Source organism: Notolepis coatsorum (assembly GCF_963971535.1).
Source record: "Notolepis coatsorum genome assembly, chromosome: 11".
NCBI classification, from domain to species: Eukaryota; Metazoa; Chordata; class Actinopteri; order Aulopiformes; family Paralepididae; genus Notolepis; species Notolepis coatsorum.
In genome coordinates this window covers 92851853-92869909 of record NC_140175.1, presented here as the reverse complement: position 1 = coordinate 92869909, position 18057 = coordinate 92851853, and the positions used below count along the sequence as shown (strand labels likewise).

General features: G+C 42.4%; 1 protein-coding gene across 2 annotated transcripts in view; it reads right to left on the bottom strand.

The window, feature by feature from the left end:
* ctif (CBP80/20-dependent translation initiation factor) overlaps positions 1–18057 on the bottom strand; it is a 216500-nt gene that overhangs the window by 55778 nt on the left and 142665 nt on the right. The window contains exon 9 of one of the 2 annotated variants that reach the window (XM_084324355.1): positions 8041–8121. The exons of the other annotated variant lie outside the window; for it this stretch is intronic. Within the exon in view, the coding sequence (XP_084180481.1) occupies positions 8041–8121 (81 nt within the window). The remainder of the gene's footprint in view (positions 1–8040; positions 8122–18057) is intronic. 2 annotated transcript variants of the gene reach the window in all.

The window sequence follows — 18057 nt, the reverse complement described above, 5'->3', positions numbered from 1 at the left end:
GATCTCAGAATGATTTCCTATGGTAACACCGAGGTCTGTGAACATGAAATGAATACAAAAAAATCGAATAAAAGAAATAACGATGAAAACCCGACTATACTCGGGTATGGCGCTCAACCGCTGGCGAGTTAACCCGACTAGCCTCGGGTCTGGCGCTGAAAGTGTTAAGGGGAAGAGCGGGGGCGGAGCGCACCGATGTGAAGGAAGGGTGCACTGCATTTACAACACAAGACAAAATTAGACACAATAATCGTTTTATCTTGATTATCTTGTTTCGGGAAGCCAAGTAACTGAAATTGGAACTCGATTAATTGCAGAGCCCTAGTTAGTAGAACTGCAATAGTGTAGTCATGCATGCACACGCTGTGTGTGTGTTCCCCTCCATACCTGGCCTCTCCTCTCCTCTCTCGGGGAGGTAGGGAACCAGTTCAGCTTCTGTCTCTCTCCTCCCCCACACCCCCCCCACCCACACCCAACAACAACAGCTTGCCTCCGCCGCCGTCTCCCCCTCAGTCACATCTGTCTGACACGTGTGTGTTTCTATCACAACTCTCTTACAGTGTGAAATTACTGAGGCCAGAGAGAGAGAGAGAGAGAATGTAGGATCTGTGTCTCCTAATAATAATACAAATAATAATAATAATAATAATCTGGGATTCTACCATTTGCAATTCTGCATCCAATGCACGTACAGTAATTCAATCATTTATATTTTCTTTTGTCACTTTCCCACAGAATTGTGCCAATTTAGCTCCAAACATTAAGTCACTGAATTGAATTCCGTTGACTCCGTTTATTTGAACAGAAATACTTAAAAGAGGCATTATGTGGTGAACTGGTGCAAAGATAATACAATTCGGAACGTACCGAATGGGTCCTAATGAATTTTTTCAAGCACTTTTTTGATAACTGAATAGCATTAATAATCTGAATTGCTCTGTGAAGAAGTACCACACAATTCTCACCCTCATATTCTTCTATAGCTTAATTATGAATTCTCAAAAAAAAATAATTGCGCCCCCCCCCCCCCTCAGACCATCAACCTAAATAAGAATGTGTTCTTCCATCGATCTGCCTCTTTAAGTAAAGGTTAAATCGATTGGAATTGTGCACTGACTGCAGAAGTCTGTAGGCCCCACAGTGTGACACCTCCACTATGCTGTACTGTACATTATGCTGCTGACTAGCCTGCTCATATGAGACCCCCCCGCCCCCCCCGAGGGCCAAGGGCCACTAATGAACTGAAGGGATAAAGCTATGAATAATGGAAGAGAGGAAAACGACATGACACAGTCCATGATCCATGGCTGGCCTGATTACACACGGAGATGTATGTTCTATAGCACACAAATAGAGGCGCACACACACACACCAAATGATTCATGTGTTCCCAAGGCGTTAGTCCGTAGTCTGCTCTTAATAAGCCAGCGTGCTGATCTGGTGATAGTGGTGGTATTGTAATAAAAAACCGAATCACTTTTAACGACTGAGAACTCTTAAGAGTAGCTAGCAGGTCGGCTAGATGGACCATCCGTCAGTCGTCAGGTGTTACTGAAGGGCGATCTGCATGCGGGACGAGGTCTAGTCGCTGAAATGTCATCCGACGGATACATCATTTAGAAATGTCTGTCTGGAATGTGACTGAATGTCTTGGTCGAGTGACGCAACCGTTGCGCACTCTACCCCCTACCGTCCGTCCGGGAGGGCGGAGACTATCACATGCTTCCTCCGACACATGTGTACCCAGCCCACCGCTTCTTTTCACCTGGCAGCGCGGACTCTCACTGGGAGAGTGTAACGTGTGGAAGGTCACACTACCTCTCCTAGGCTACATCCTTCCCTTGTTGTGCAGGCGCCCCGACCGAACTGTAGGAGTCGCTGTTTACAACGACCAGGACCCAGCCTTGCCGGGTTTCCCACCCGCTAACACTGCCAATTGTGTTAGTATGGATGGTCGGCCAACCCGGAAGCACCACAGCTGGATTCAATCCCACTGTCTCTGTGGTGGTAGACAGACGCTTAGTCCGCTGCGCTACCCGGCCGCCAACGCAACCGTTTTTTAAAAGTGTACTGAATTAGGGAATGGATCAAGAGGTTTTAGGCAGGATGATGAAGTCTGAGGTATTAATAGACATGTGCTGCTGGCCTCGACTGGCCAGGCTGCTTCATGCATCTTTCCCCCGTCTGAAGCACTGATAGCTAAGGCTGAGACCACTTATCGATTTATCGATAATTATCGATAACTGCGTGAAATCGATAAGTGGCATAATGTTTTTGCATTTGTAAAAAAATAATAATATATATATTATTTTTGAAATACTTTATACCAGTGGTCACCAACCCGCCGATCTTGATCGACTGGTCGATCTTTGAGACTGTCCCTGTAGATATTTCCATGAAAATTATATAAAAAAAAATATATATATATTTTTTTTTAGATCTTACCCTGAGAGTCCACATTACAGTTCTACTTTTGTTTTGATGTGAAAAGTGATGCTGCACTTAGCACTGACTGAGAAAGTACACATACAGTTCTACTTTTGTTTTGATGTGAAAATGATGCTGCACTTAGCACTGACTGCACTTAGCACTGACTGCACTTAGCACAGACTGAGAAAGTACACATTACAGTTCTACTTTTGTTTTGATGTGAAAAGTGATGCTGCACTTAGCACTGACTGAGAAAGTACACATTACAGTTCTACTTTATAAATGCTAATTGTAAATATGTTTGTCAATGTTAATAATATGAGAAAGTCCACATTACAGTTCTACTTTTGTTCTGGTGTGAAAAGTGATGCTGCACTTAGCACTGACTGCACTTAGCACTGACTGAGAAAGTACACATTACAGTTCTACTTTATAAAATGCTAATTGTAAATATGTTTGTCAATGTTAATAATATGAGAAAGTCCACATTACAGTTCTACTTTTGTTTTGATGTGAAAAGTGATGCTGCATAAGATGACTGCACTTAGCACTGACTGAGAAAGTACATAATAGTTCTACTTTGACGTTTTAATGTTGGACCAAAGCATTGCATGTAATTCGAATACAGGCAAATAAAAGTAATTTAGTTTAAAGTACAATCTTGGCTGTCTTTTTCTCTCAACGCTTCAATAGGTAGATCTTGCCTTCACCAAAAAAAAAAGTGATCTTGGGCTTAAAAAGGTTGGTGACCACTGCTTTATACTATACTAAAATACTAGGTCTTGTGGTAAGTTTTGGTTAAAACATCCCCATTTCATGTAAATTCAGTTGAATTGCAACTCTGCACTGTGCATTCAATATGCAGTGCACTCCTCCATCACATCCAGAGACCACCGACTATAAAATGAGAAGGATCACTGTGGTAGTTTTGAATGGGGAAATCTGTAACACTAAAGATGGCGGCAACGACAAAGAATTGCTGCAAAAGAAACATACATTTGTTGTTTAAATAATAATAATAAAAAAAAAAATCCGATTTACTTGATTTATCGTTTCTTCCAAATGGCATATCGTCTCAGCCTTACTGATAGCCACTATGTTCTTTTTTTTTGCACAAATCTTACAAATATTCAAGAGACATCTTTCAACAGCATAATATGCAAAGTCCAAGATTTGTTTTTTTCTTTTTCGTATTGACATATAAAACATACAAAAGACTTATACAGACATACCAAAAACAGACATGAAAATTAAAAAAGTACTTACAAAAAAAACAAAAAAACATTACTATATGTGCATATATAACCAAGATGCATATACGTTAATGCATATACATACATAATACAATATAAAGTATAGGTACCATCAGGTCAGATCCCATTTTTCACCTTCATCATTGATAATACTGAAACCCCACCTTAATCATTCGTCCCCAGACCGTTCAGTCAGGTGTAGAAAACTGTCCCATACCTCAGCAAAGATATCCTCTCTCCCTGCGACTCTATATGTTACCCTTTCATATGATGCTGTCCGGAACATTAGTTCCATCCATTCTTTAAAAGTAATATCAATGGGTGATTTCCAATGTCGTAAGGCAATTCTACACCCTGATATCATGGCCATTCTATACCACATTCCCTGGTATTTAGGCAGTTTAATCTCTTTCGGTACTATACCCAAAACACATGCCATTGGGGAGTTATTCACCTTTACATTCAAAACTTTACTCAGGAATATCACAATTTGATCCCACATTTTCCGGACTTTCTCACATTCGTATAACATATGTAGTAAAGTGCCTGTCTCCTTCTCACATCTCCAGCAGATGTCACTGTCCCTTAACTTTAGTCTGGCCAGTTTACTAGGCGTCCAATAGCTTCTGTTTAAAACTTTGTAAAAGATAAGTTGTGATTGTGCCTCCCGCGAGAATTTACCCCATTTGGATACCAGCTTCTCCCATATTTCCTCAGTAATATCCTCACGTACATCGTTCTCCCAGCTCAACCTCAGACCCGCCAACTTGGGTGCATTGTGTTCCCTTATAACATCATAGAATCTTGACGCACCGCCTTTCCTACGCCATCCTTTATAAAATATTTCTTGAATTGCAGTAATCGGGCCACATTTTGGCCCTCCCATTGATGACGATATACAATGTTTTTTTTACTTTTTTTTTTTTATGTCACCCATTCCATAAGGACGTAGAATAAACATTTACACTTTTTTTTTAAATGGTCCATTTGCATGTTCTTGGTATCTGAATCTAGGGACATATATGGATCAGTGTCAGAAATAGTGTGTCTGTTACTAGGCTTGAGTAAATTGTAATGAACCAAAGGAGAATATCAATTCTATTTAAAAAAAAAAGATCTTTGACTGTAAATAACACCATGCTAAAATTGACCAGACCTGAAAAATCTAAGCAAATGAATAAAGGGAAGATGATTAAACAGAAGGTTTTGTAGATACAGTACTGAATTCTGCCATCTTTTTTATAATGTAAATTTCTCCACCATTTTTCATCATATTGCAACACCGTTTTTTGCAAGATGTTCACAGAAAGGTAGAGAAACTAACTGCGTTCTGTTGTATGGCAATAACGTTCAGGTTTGTGGGAGATAATCCCAAAAAATAAGAGAAATTAAAAAGTAAATCCAGAAGTCGGATGATTGACAGGGGCTGGTGTGAGCTGGGTAGGGTAGTTTTTCGAAATTTGAAAGCCCTGAGTCTCTTCCTTCAAAAGACTACACTCACTTTTGGCTGTGCCACTTCCTCCTGTCAATATGCGCCGGTTTCCGACTCAATGCCCTGAGATTTCTATAATCTTATATTTCACTAATAACAGTTAAAATAATTGGTAAACAAACATAATGCTGAAAATATACACTTTTACTGTATATCTCGGGCTTAAGAGGTTAACCCTGTGAGGCCCAAATTAAAAAGAAATTAGCAACTTCAGAGGCCAGAGGGTGGGACATATAAACACATTTACTATCAAATAGCATTGTGAGGCTGAACAACAGGACCAATTGATTATACATGTGCTTAAAGGGGAACTATCTTATAAATGGCTTTTTTCAGTGTTTACCATTGTTTCTTAGCTATGTGGACTTATATTAATAGGATATATGTCTCTAATTCTCATATTGGCAAATTCTTCCAATTCTCCTCTCACAATATTCACCCTCACTGAACTGAGTCATCTGAAAATGTGCATATCTGTGATGTCAGAGATTTCTCAGCTGCATAATAATGTGGCAGTTGATGTGGCAGTTGGCACCAGGCCACACAGTGGTTGGAGCCCAGCCTCAAAACGGCTTAAGATCTTGAGGTAGAAAAATGCGGTTTTTAGTACTTGATTAGAAATACAAAACAATGCATTTTTTTTGAAAAAAACCTAGGTGTTCCATAGACTCACAGGAATTGTGTAAAAGTGCCCAAATAGTGAAAGAAATAGTAAAATAGTTCCCCTTTAACATTTTTTAAATAAACATTGTTTTTTTAAATGGCTAAAAGTGATTTTGTAATTTTGCAACCGTGGGTCTCACAGGGTACTTTTAACCCTGTGAGGCCCAAATAAAAAAGACATTAGCAACTTCAGAGGCCAGAGGGTGAGACCTATAAACACATGAAGGGTGCCGTGACTGAAAAAAAAGGTTGAGAAACGCTGGTATATGGTGTGGCTCTTTGTGGTACCACAGTAATTTTTTGTGGCTCTTAGTCTCTGACTGGTTGGCCACCCCTGACCTAGTACATGTATCCCCCTTTTAATCCAGTCGTCCCATATGACTGATTTCTTACCAATCTTTAGTTTTTTATTATACCATATAGAGGCTCTTGTAGTCAGATATGGGCTATCACCAGTCAGCCTGTGCGATTGATTCCAAGTTTCCCTGGCAAACACCATTAGAGGGTTCTTAAAAGGTATAGGTCTGTCTGATTGTGTCAGGAAGGATTCCAGAGATGAGGGATATACCATTTCCTCCTCTATCTTGACCCAAGCAGGTGCCTCCTCAGTCGAGTGATTCAATTTGGAGAGCTGGGAGAGCGAGAACGCATAGTGATACCAGTCTAGCTTAGGCAGGGATAAGCCGCCATTTTCCTTTGCTGCATACATTTTGGCCCGACCAAATAGTGGCCTTTTGCCCCCCCACAAATATACATTAATGACTTTGTCATACTGTTTGAGTGATAGCCACTATGTTCTGGCCTCGACTGGCCAGGCTGCTTCATGCATCTTTCCCCCGTTTGAAGCGCTGATACCAATTTTTCCCATGACCTTTCACAAAACCTTTATGAGTCCTAAAGTTGAATTATCACCAGATATCAATTACCAATATAATCGACTGCTTAGTTTAGGGTCACTGGACATTACAATAACGATTGAGATATAATGAATTTGTCTAGGTGCTGCCCCCCACTGTACATACACAGGAGAAAACAGTTAATGATTGACGATAATATGAACATTTCAATATATAATCTCTAACCAATAACATAATTACATAAACAAACACAAATATCATACCTAACCTAACCACAATGCAGGGTATCCTATTTGGCTGTCTCCAACCCTCCACCTTCAATGGATGTACAGGTAGTAATAGGGACTGAGAAGTGGCTGGGCCAACCAACACAACCAAATGTACAAAAAAAGGAACCGTAAAAAGTGCAGCCAGTTTTAAATGACTCAATGATCAGATAGACGAATAATACACATGGTATAAGGAAGTATATGTATATGCAGATGATATGATCCTCTTCATCGCAGACCTATTGGTTCCTTCAGTATTTGAGAGGCTCTTCCATTAACATCTTCTTACTTTTCCAAACAGAAATGTAAATTGTCTGCTAAATGCATGAAATATTTAGGACAATGGGTCACCCATTCCTTAAGGAGATATGATCCAAACAAAATTAAGGTAGTGCCAATAGAACACACACATCCAAACAAGACACAGTCTAATGATGGCGTGGCTTCTCTGTGCAATCTATGCACAGTGTTACTGTATAGATGCAATGTTACTACGCTCCTAACGCTGATAATGTACATTGCTATGCTAACGTCATCAAAGTCGATAATGTTAGCTTAGCTAACGTGTGTTGCTAACCTTACTTTACTCACCCCCCCCCCCCTCTCTCTCTCACTTGGGCTCTAGCCATTTTACAGATGTCTATCAAGATGCATCAGCTGTTCTCTCTCTCTCTCTCTTTCTCATTCTCTCTCTCCGTGGTGCATTGACGGAGACCCGTTTTCAATTTGCCTTTCACCTCCCGTACACACACACTCTCTCTCTCCATCCCTCTCTCTCTCTCTCCCCCTCTCTCTCTCTCTCCCTCCCTCCCTCCCTCCATCCCTCTCACACGCCTCCCTGGTGACACCGTTCAGCCCCAGGTAAAACAGGAGTTAGAATATATTCCTATAATGCTGAATATGTTTTTATTTTAATGGGGGGGGGGACGACAATGTATGGACCAGTCAATTAACCTTGGATCTTACATAAATCATGAATCTGTACATGTGCACGTTTGAGGCTATTTGAGTGAGTGGCTTAGCCAGACAGTAGAGCCGGTCTCTGCGCTGCTGGCCGAGGGGTCTGGTTCACTGACCTGGCTGAGACTTGGCGCTTCCCCCCAGGACCAGTGGGCAGCACTACGGTTAGATGGTCCCGGCTGAGCTGACCAGCCACTCTACAGGCAGGAGAGGAGGGCAAGCCACACAGCGCACACACACCACGGCAGGAAGGGATGGACGGAGAGACAGGACAGAGACGGGCAACAAGACGACAAAGGGAAGGGGTAAGGTGACGATGAGAGAAATCAGGAGGGGGAGAGAGGAAAGGATGAGAGAGACGATAAGAGAAGGAGAGGAGGACAGAAGGAGAGGAGCAGAGCGGAGAAGAAAACAAAACAAGGAAAAGAAGAAAAGGAGCGGTCACTAACTAGACAAGATGAGCTTACGGGAAGTGAAAAGGAGCGGTCACTAACTAGACAAGATGAGCTTACGGGAAGTGAAAAGCAGCGGTCACTAACTAGACAAGATGAGCTTACAGGAAGTGAAAAGCAGCGGTCACTAACTAGACAAGATGAGCTTACAGGAAGTGAAAAGCAGCGGTCACTAACTAGACAAGATGAGCTTACAGGAAGTGAAAAGCAGCGGTCACTAACTAGACAAGATGAGCTTACAGGAAGTGAAAAGCAGCAGTCACTAACTAGACAAGATGAGCTTACAGGAAGTGAAAAGCAGCGGTCACTAACTAGACATGTCACACTACATGCAGAGTTTACAGGAAGTGAAGGATGCCATGGCAACTACAAAGTGGAATGAGTTGACAGATGTAAACACACAAGAGGAGGGACACCGGTGATCGATGGGTGCTGTTGCTATGACAACCAGGAAGTGCACCGAGGACTTGGTGGTTGACCCAGACTGGCCAATCGATTGTTCCGACGCCCATGCGTCATTAAGGGCCACGCTGTGCTGATTATTGGACCCCCACTAATCGGATTGGCAGACCTACAATCTGGCCGGATACTTCTCACAGGTTTTCAAATAGTGTCTTGAGATTGACCACACAAACTCATAGATGTTTGTGTCTGTCGCTCCATATTTAGGCCGTCCCATCGTCACCCTGTGAGTTAGCCGATGCTAAATTTTATATGATTTCTCCTGTGGTTCGGGTCATCGGTTTGTCTGATCGTTGCATTTTTATTTAAATTTTATTCTTATTATCTTATTCCCCCTCCTTCTTTTTCTGATTTTTCTCCCATCCCACCCTTCCTGGTTGTTGCGCACTTTCCCCTACTGTTGGTCCGAGAGGCCGGAGACTGTCACATGCTTTCCTCCAACGCATTTTCAGACAGCCGGCAGCCAGCCTGGCCGCGCAGATTCTCACTGGGAGAGTGTAACATGTGGGAGGCCGCACTACCTCTCTCCAGATCCTACCCTTGCTGAGCAGGCGCCCCGACCGAACTGTAGGGGTCGCTGTCCACAACGCCCAGGACCCACCCGCCAGCTTTCCCACCCTCTAATACTGCCAATTATATTAGTGTGAACGGCCAGCCAAGCTGGTGACAACGGCGGGAGCTGGATTCGAACACGCGAATCCAGCATCCGCAATCTCCGCTACGCCACCTGACCGCCCCTGATCGTTGCATTGTTAATTGTAGTTCAGCAAACACTTGTTTGCATGATCTGGCTGGATTGTCTAAACTTTCTGACCGCAAGAGAACATTTTGTGAGAGAGCATGAGAGAGAGAGACTGATTAAGAGGTAAAGTGCCAGAGAGAATGGTTGAGATATATTCATTGCAAGAACATTAGAGCAACCAGTGGAATGAAACACTGTCAATTAAAAAACAATTCAATTAAAATGTAAGACCTATTATGCATTTATTTATGGCATTATAAATGTGTTTTATCTCATTGAAAATGATGAGTCAACATAATACAGTAGGGTATTTTATGTGGAGATTGTTAAACTATTGCAAGGATGAATGTAATGTTGTCTGTGCAATTGCATGGCACAAATGATAAGACAATATAGGCCAATTATATTTGTAGGGTGAAAACTGGAAAGTCTCTTTCAAACACCTATGTCAAAATGTATGTGAATACAGCATTAGCAGATGCTTGGCTATGTACAGCATTAGCAGACATAGGCTACTGTATTAAGTGTTCATTTTGCAGTGGACACCTAGTGCCCAAAAGAAACATTTTGTGTTAATTAGTCAGATACTATAGTCGCTCACGCCGCACATGAGGTCTGAGCTATTTTGTGATTGTAAACCCGCCTACAGGGTTTGGCGACCTCAGAGGGTTTAAAGTGCAGACTTGAGCAGAAACTATTGCATTCGCCACCAATTATATTAGGCCTGTATTTCCCTACAACGTTGAACACAAAGGCCATTTAATGGCACAGGTTGGTGCTTAAACACCAGTCAGTCTGTCGCGTTAAAAACTAGCCCAGAATCGTCCTGACATTGTGCAAAGGACGATAGCTCTGAACGTCGTCGATCCACAAAGTCATCGTCCATCTGCACAACCCTAGTGTGTGTGTGTGTGTGTGTGTGTGTGTGTGTGTGTGTGTGTGTGTGTGTGTAAAATGGTGTTTAAGTCAAACATTTCCGGTCACTACAGTCGAAAGGACGTAAAAAGGAAAAGGCAGAAGATTCAAAGCAGGTGGCGATACAGACAGCGTACCGGCATGTGGCATGTGGTAGCCAGTTCTCTTTACCATAAAACACACAGAAACATAAGGGACCGTCTTCCGTCTTGATGGAGCAGACCTATACTGTACTGTACAGCCCTAAAGCTATTCCCACTGGAGCCCTTCTGTACGGTACAAAGACATACAACTAGGGCAGTAGCCTAGAACTTTGCACAGCAGACCCTGGAGACAGCCTGTATAGTACAGATACAGGGTTCCCACAGACATTGCAAAATGAAACTCAAGGACTTTCAAGTACTTTTCCAAGCACTATTTTTCACTTTAAAATGGCATTTAAAATGATACAATTAACTTTTAAATGCACATTCAAAAAACAAGCACTTTAAGTACTTCAAGGACCTTGTGCGAACCCTGATTCCATACGTAGGAAAAACAAGGACACCCAGACAGTGTCATAAATGCGAAGCGTTCGCCCACAGAGCACCGACGTTGATGTACTAATACTTGTGGGACGCCACTAGGGGGCAGAGCGACTTAAGTGTGAGTGACTGAATCGGTGACTGACCGAATGAACGTGTGAGCGAGCGAGTTAGTGACATTGCCCGGTCATAGAGGGTGCTTTGCATCTAAAAGCTAGATTATATACAAATGTATTGTCATTATACAGCACAACGAAAATAGGCTGGGCAAATGTAACAGTAAAGTGCAATAGTAATATACAATGTACAGGTGATTAAACTGGTTATAAAATATATAAATGAGTACTACTGATTAAGATGTGTGTACAGTGTTGTAGTATTATGTACAGTGATACAGGTATAAAGACACCTGTTTCTGACACCTGTACCTGTAGAATGGGTGCTCATTGGACTACATTATGTCCTCATGCTATAGTAGGTCATAAATAGTTCCACCCAATGAATGTATGTCGTATGGCATGTACACATATGTTTTATGTTGTCTCTTGTGGCCTTTTGATTTGAAGCTAGAGTCCGTCATTGGAACTGATAATTTTAAAATAATTGGACACCTTCTTGCCATGGAGTGCTCATGTCAACCACAAAGCATGCTGGGATGGAGGGAGAGGCCACCTGTCTAGTATTGCACTCTCTGTGCTGGCCCGATGCAGATTTCAATGGTGAAATCTGTTTACTGCTCAGTTACTGAGTAAATAGTGAAAATATAAGTACATATTCAAACCGGAAGTGTTCCAAACTAATACTCTGACTGTCCATCTGCCTCTAGTATTGCACTATATCTGTGCTGACCCCCTGCAGTCGTCTCGGTGGCAGCATTTGAAGCTGTCATTGTTGCCACCTGGCGGTAAAAAGGTGCACTACACCAATGACAACATGAAAGTCAATGGAGAATGCTGGAAACACACACAAACACATGCTACCGAATAAACAATGTCTCATAACAAAAAGCACACCAACACTTTTGTGCATTCTTTCACACATTAAGCCTAATGGCTACTCCACAACAGCAAGATCATTTTGCATGTAAAGTTTAACTGGCGTACCCAACTATATATTGTGTCACATTAGTTCCGTTATAAAAGAAGGTATGGGGAAGCGCCACTTTTTAAATGCAGATATCGATTATGAGTACTACTAAACATTAAGTGTTTAGACCAACACAAAGTGCATATCTCCATTGGAGAGATCCAAAAGCCTCCTGTGTCGGAAAGATGCCAAACACTCAGGTTGCTCAGACATGTTCACACGTGTTAGATGTGGCGCTAGGTATAGGATTTGACTCACAGGGGGAATTCTCCAGGACCGTTACCCCCACGTGAGCCTGGCATCAACCGCGGCATAGCCCACACTGGTATCATTATCGGTGTCCGTGCTAAATCTTTTAAGTGTCAACAATGCTTTTGGAAAACATAAAAGACTTTACACAAAGTCATGAGGAAAGTATGTTAAGTCTTGTGAAAGCTCCTCTGCAGGAGGGGCAGATCTGTGGAGAGAAACAGGGTTTTTGAGGAGGGATGGAAGGGCAGCGTGTTTGCTGTGGAGCGGCGCAGAGGCGGTGAGCAGCACATTCCTGTAAATCACAACTAATTTCAGCCCCGCTTGACGTGTCTGCTAAACTAGAAACACATGTGTCTGCCTCCCCCTATCCTGCCTGGCTGCTCAGGACAGCTTGCTACAGCTCTCTCTCTCTCTCTCTCTCTCTCATTCTCTCTCTCTCTGTCTAGTAGTGCCAACCAAAAGGTTTGACGCAAACACCAAGTAATCAGCAAACACAGATCAAGTTAATGTGTACACAGCACACACAGCATACACACACACGCGCACACACACACACACACACACACACACACACACACACACACACACACACACACACACACACACACACACAGGATCCATATTCTTAGCATAGGCCTCCGCTAGGACACACAACTCTGCTTTGAACTTTCCTAAGTTTCTGTTTTGTGACTTTTCTAGTCCCCGTGAAACATCAAACACACACACACACGTAATCATCATGTTCCTTTCATAACAATGAATATTCATAGCCACACAGGCTATATTGGTGTGCGCGCAATCAGGGCACCTGAGTGCATGCTAATAGCTACATTGGAGGATTAGCACGTGTGGCGGGCAAACACATGAAGATTAATGGATCCAACAAGCAAACATGCTAATCCTGGCCATAAACAGTATATAGAGTGAGGCAGCTGTATAGTTACTGTGCCAAGATAAGTACCAGTGACACTTCCTGTAGACCCCAACTCCTATTGACCCTAACATCTCCACTTCCTGCAGACCCTAACCTGCAGACCCTAACTTCTATACTTCCTGTAGACCCTAACTTACCCTAACTTCTACACTTCCTGTAAACCCTAACTCCTATTGACCCTAACGTCTCCACGACCTGTAGACCCTAACTCCTACACTTCCTATAAACCCTAACTCATACACTTCCTGAAGACCCCAACTCCTACACTTCCTGTATCCCCTAACTTCTACACTTCCTGAAGACCCTAACTTCTACACTTCCTGTAGACCCTAACTCCTACATTCCTGAAGACCCTAACTTCTACACTTCCTGTAGACCCTAACTTCTACACTTCCTGTAGACCCCAACTCCTATTGACCCTAACTTCTATACTTCCTGAAGACCCTAACTTCTACATTTCCTGTAGACCCTAACTTCTACACTTCCTGAAGACCCTAACTTCTACATTCCTTGAAGACCCTAACTTCTACACTTCCTGTAGACCCCAACTCCTATTGACCCTAACTTCTACACTTCCTGTAGACCCTAACTTCTACACTTCCTGTAAACCCTAACTCCTACACTTCCTGTAAACCCTAACTCCTACACAAGCGCCACCAACGGCATACGCTACACAGTACATTACAGACACACGCTGCAATCGCGGCGAAAAAATCATTGGATCAACGCAAGATTGGTAACATATAGTCCTTACCTTGTCTCTGATGTACTGCAAAAAGAATAATCAAATTATCTGATCGCCATTCCAAATATTCATCGCGATCGTTTGTTCAACGTTATCTAGCATTGCAGATGATCTGGCGGGCGGGGACCCTCGTCGAGGGAACTGTGGTGACCGCTTGTCTTGCCGGAGTGTTCAGACCCCGCCCCCACGCCGCAGCTCGGCCAAGAAAACAAACCACATAGTTTCAAATGGAGTGCAATAGCGGCCGCAAGGCGTTAGTATTGGCCGTTTGCGATCTCAGACACATTCAGGACAGCCTGCACAAGGTACCTCAATGGATTATGAATGGCAATAGTGAATAAAAGAAATAACGAAACAGAAACGTAGATCTACGTTTCTGGCACTCAACCGCTGGGCCACAGAAACGTAGATCTCCGTTTTTGGGAACCAAAGGGTTAATCAAACACGAAAAAGAAAAGAAAATTACTATGCATTATTAAATTCGTAGCACAGAGAACTTTTATTATGAAACAGGAAACACCTCCACCTTGCCACAACATCATATCAGCCGAACTTTCGAAAACTCGCATTAGAGAGGAGAGCATTTTGGTTGTTAGACTTGTTTTGACGTTTCAAGGGTGTTTGAAATGTATGCTGATTGTTACGTTCGAAGCGGTCCTGTGTATATAGTTTCCTTTCGGTTAATAGCCTGTTTTTATTTGTGTTAAACAAACGAGTGTTGCGCTACGGAAGCTGAGAATGGACAATTAAAGTCTAGGCCTGCGTAAAGTGTTTCCAGCAGTAGGCTATAATTGTCAAATTTGATGCTCCTTCATATAACAAAAAATAACTAAAATGGTTATTGAATGTTACATTTGGACTTGCATTTCATGCAAATTAAATGACAAGCTAAAATAAACTCTGTTCTTCTCATGTAGCCTATGTCTGCATTTTGAATGAGGGAGGGGTGAGGGGGTTGGGGTTGGCCCGCCAAGTCATTTGAATCCTAGAAAGTGGACCGGGCAGAACATTTATTGGGAACCCCTGCTATAGATGCTTAACTCGCAGCAGACTGAGGGGGCGTGGCCTTCTGTTCACTAGACAGTATAGATCAGGGGTGTCAAACTCATTTTCACAGAGGGCCACATCAGCATTATGGTTGCCCTCAAAGGGCCAAAGACCGTATAAATGTTAATGTAATATAAAATAAATGTAGCTACACATTTACATATTGTTAAACATGGTGTTTCTGTATTTATTACTTATTCAAGTTATACATATTGCATATTCATTTGCATAAATATAAAAATATATGTTAGCTTATGTTATTTTAACAAATAATTTTAGTTTATCAGAACCCCATATTACTCCACCAATCAATGATCAAACCATTCAAGTAAATAACAAAGAAGAATATCATCAAATACAAGCTAAGACATTAAGTTTGTTCAAAACCTTTTTGTCACAGTCAAGAGGGGCAGAACTAACAACTGTGAGCTGCAAAGAACACGTGGGACAGATGTAGCAGATGTTACAAAAACAAATGGCTGCACACAACCTTGCAGAGGCCATACATCCAACTAATGGAAGATAGTTTAATTAACGTTAATTAACAGATTGCAGAATGGGTACAGTACAGCTCAATACACACAATTGTTAAGGGGATGCAGACCAGAGAAACACTTTCGACTTGTTTACATCAGGGTCCCCCATTTTCAATTCGTAATGAAATTGCTATTATGTGTCTGCATGAACACACAACTGTAACTGTACTCAAAAATAACAAAATAAGGGTTGTCTCAGTTCACAACTATATTGGTCAAGTTTTGGGTGGGACTTGTTTGCATCCCTACAGCTTCTTATTCAATTGAGCGAGATGCTCGGTTATGTCACACAGCCAGCTTGCATCTGACAGTTCAGACAATATTTCTTCAACCCTTTGTTACCTATTCCGCCTGGATCTTTTTTGTATTTTGGGCTGTAAAATTGTCAAAGAATGTCTGAGGAGTAAGTGCTTTTGGCTTTTTTCCTTTGTTACCTCAGATGTTCAACATACATGTATGTGTAAGAATGTGTAATAACTAAAGCTGTCAAAGTTAAAGCTTTATTAACGCATTAACCCACAATTATTTTAACACTGCTATTTTTTAACCCAATATTAATGTACAAAAAAAAAAAAAAAAAAAAAAATGTTATCTGAGCTCTTGGGGGGCCACATCAAATGACGTGGCGGGCCGGATTTGGCCCGCGGGCCGTGAGTTTGACACCTATGGTATAGATGCTTAACTCTGCTTGACTGTTAAAGGAACACGCCAACTTTTGGGGAAATTTGCTTATTTGCCATCTACCCTGGAGTTAGGGTGCTTTCACACCAGAGCTGTTTGGTCCGGACTATCAGAGTTCGTTTTCTCAGATAGTCCGCTTTTTTTGGGGTGGTGTGAATGCTCAGTCGAACTCTGGTGCGGACCAAACACGCAAACTCTGGTCCGCCTGAAAACGTAGGTCTCAGTTCGCTTCATCGGACCAAACGCGGACCAAATATAGGAAGTGAGTCACCTCTCACGAGCAGAGCGCTAAATTACTACCTAACCAATCAGATCAGCGATATGAGGCTTTTAGACCAATGTTTTTTTTTTGCTTCGAAAAGAGGGACATCCTCTCAATATGCGGGATGTGGGACAGTCGGTCAAATCCGCGCCCGCACGCGCACACACACGTTAGGGCTCGCAGTCACAGTCACACACACACATTTCCACTCTCTATTGTGTCCAATAGACGAGCGCCCTTTTCGACCGCGTGACATTGTTCAGAAAGTTTAGTGCGCTTGACAAATTGCAATGTGAATGGAGACGAACCAAATGAAGAATGCAACAATGTTGCAACTTCACCCCCCGAACCGCACCGAGTCCACCAAAACTATATGTGAAAGCGCCCTAGACAAGCAGGTACATACCCTTTTCATTTTCTAAGCAGATATATACTCGTATTATTTTTTTGCAGAACCACTGCTGCCTGGGCGCAGTGATTTCATCAAAAAGCAACAGGGCTTTTGAGGTGATGAAATCACTGCGCCCAGGCAGCAGAGGTTAAAATGTAAAAAAATAAAAAAGGTAAATGTAAATGTATTTATTAAAAAAAAAATTGTGGTAAATACACAGGTCACAACATGTTTACAGGAATGTTTTGGAGTTGTATTTGGAGTGTATTTCGTGACTGTTGGGAACTAGGCTACACTGGCACACCTACTTCCAGTGAATGACGCTAAGCTAGGCTAACGGTGCGGCTGTTCCATAAGCCTAATGCATGCACAGAGAAGAAAATGGGTCTGTAATCTGCTTGTCTAACTCCAGGGTAGATGGCAAATAAGCTAATTTCCCAAAAAGTTGGCGTGTTCCTTTAACCCTTTCACTGCCGCACCACCTAACGGTTAACCCTTTCACTGCGACAATTCACAGAAGGTTAACCCTTTCACTGCCACACGACAGCCGGTTAACCCTTTCACTGCCACACGACAGCCAGTTGTGTGATAGTAAAGGGTTAACCTTCTGTCGTGTGGCAGTGAAAGGGTTAAGGACTCTGTGTACACTGGTGAGCACCACTCAGCTACAGTAGATGCGCCTGCTGGGCCAATCGAGTAACTGAGATATATTATGCAATATTTCAAAGGACGCATATTGGATATCTGAAATGGCTTGATTTAGTTTATTTAACATCAAAGGGTTTTAGTAATTGTTTCATTTTAGTCATCACAATTTTCATCATCTTTCAGATAGAACCAAAAAAATAAAGTGTTATTAAATCCTTTCAGACCCCCTTTTGACAAGAGCCGACAACACGAGATCTTCGGAGACGCGGCGCAGCAAAACACAACAACACAACATGAAGGGCGGCTAAGTGGCGCAGTGGGCAAGGCGCTCGCCACTAACACAGGAGATGCTGGGTTCGAGCCCAGCTCTCTGCGTTGCTACCAGCTTGGCTGGTCGTTCATACTAACACAATTGGCAGTATTAGGGGTGGGAAAGCTGGTGGGTGCGGATCGGAC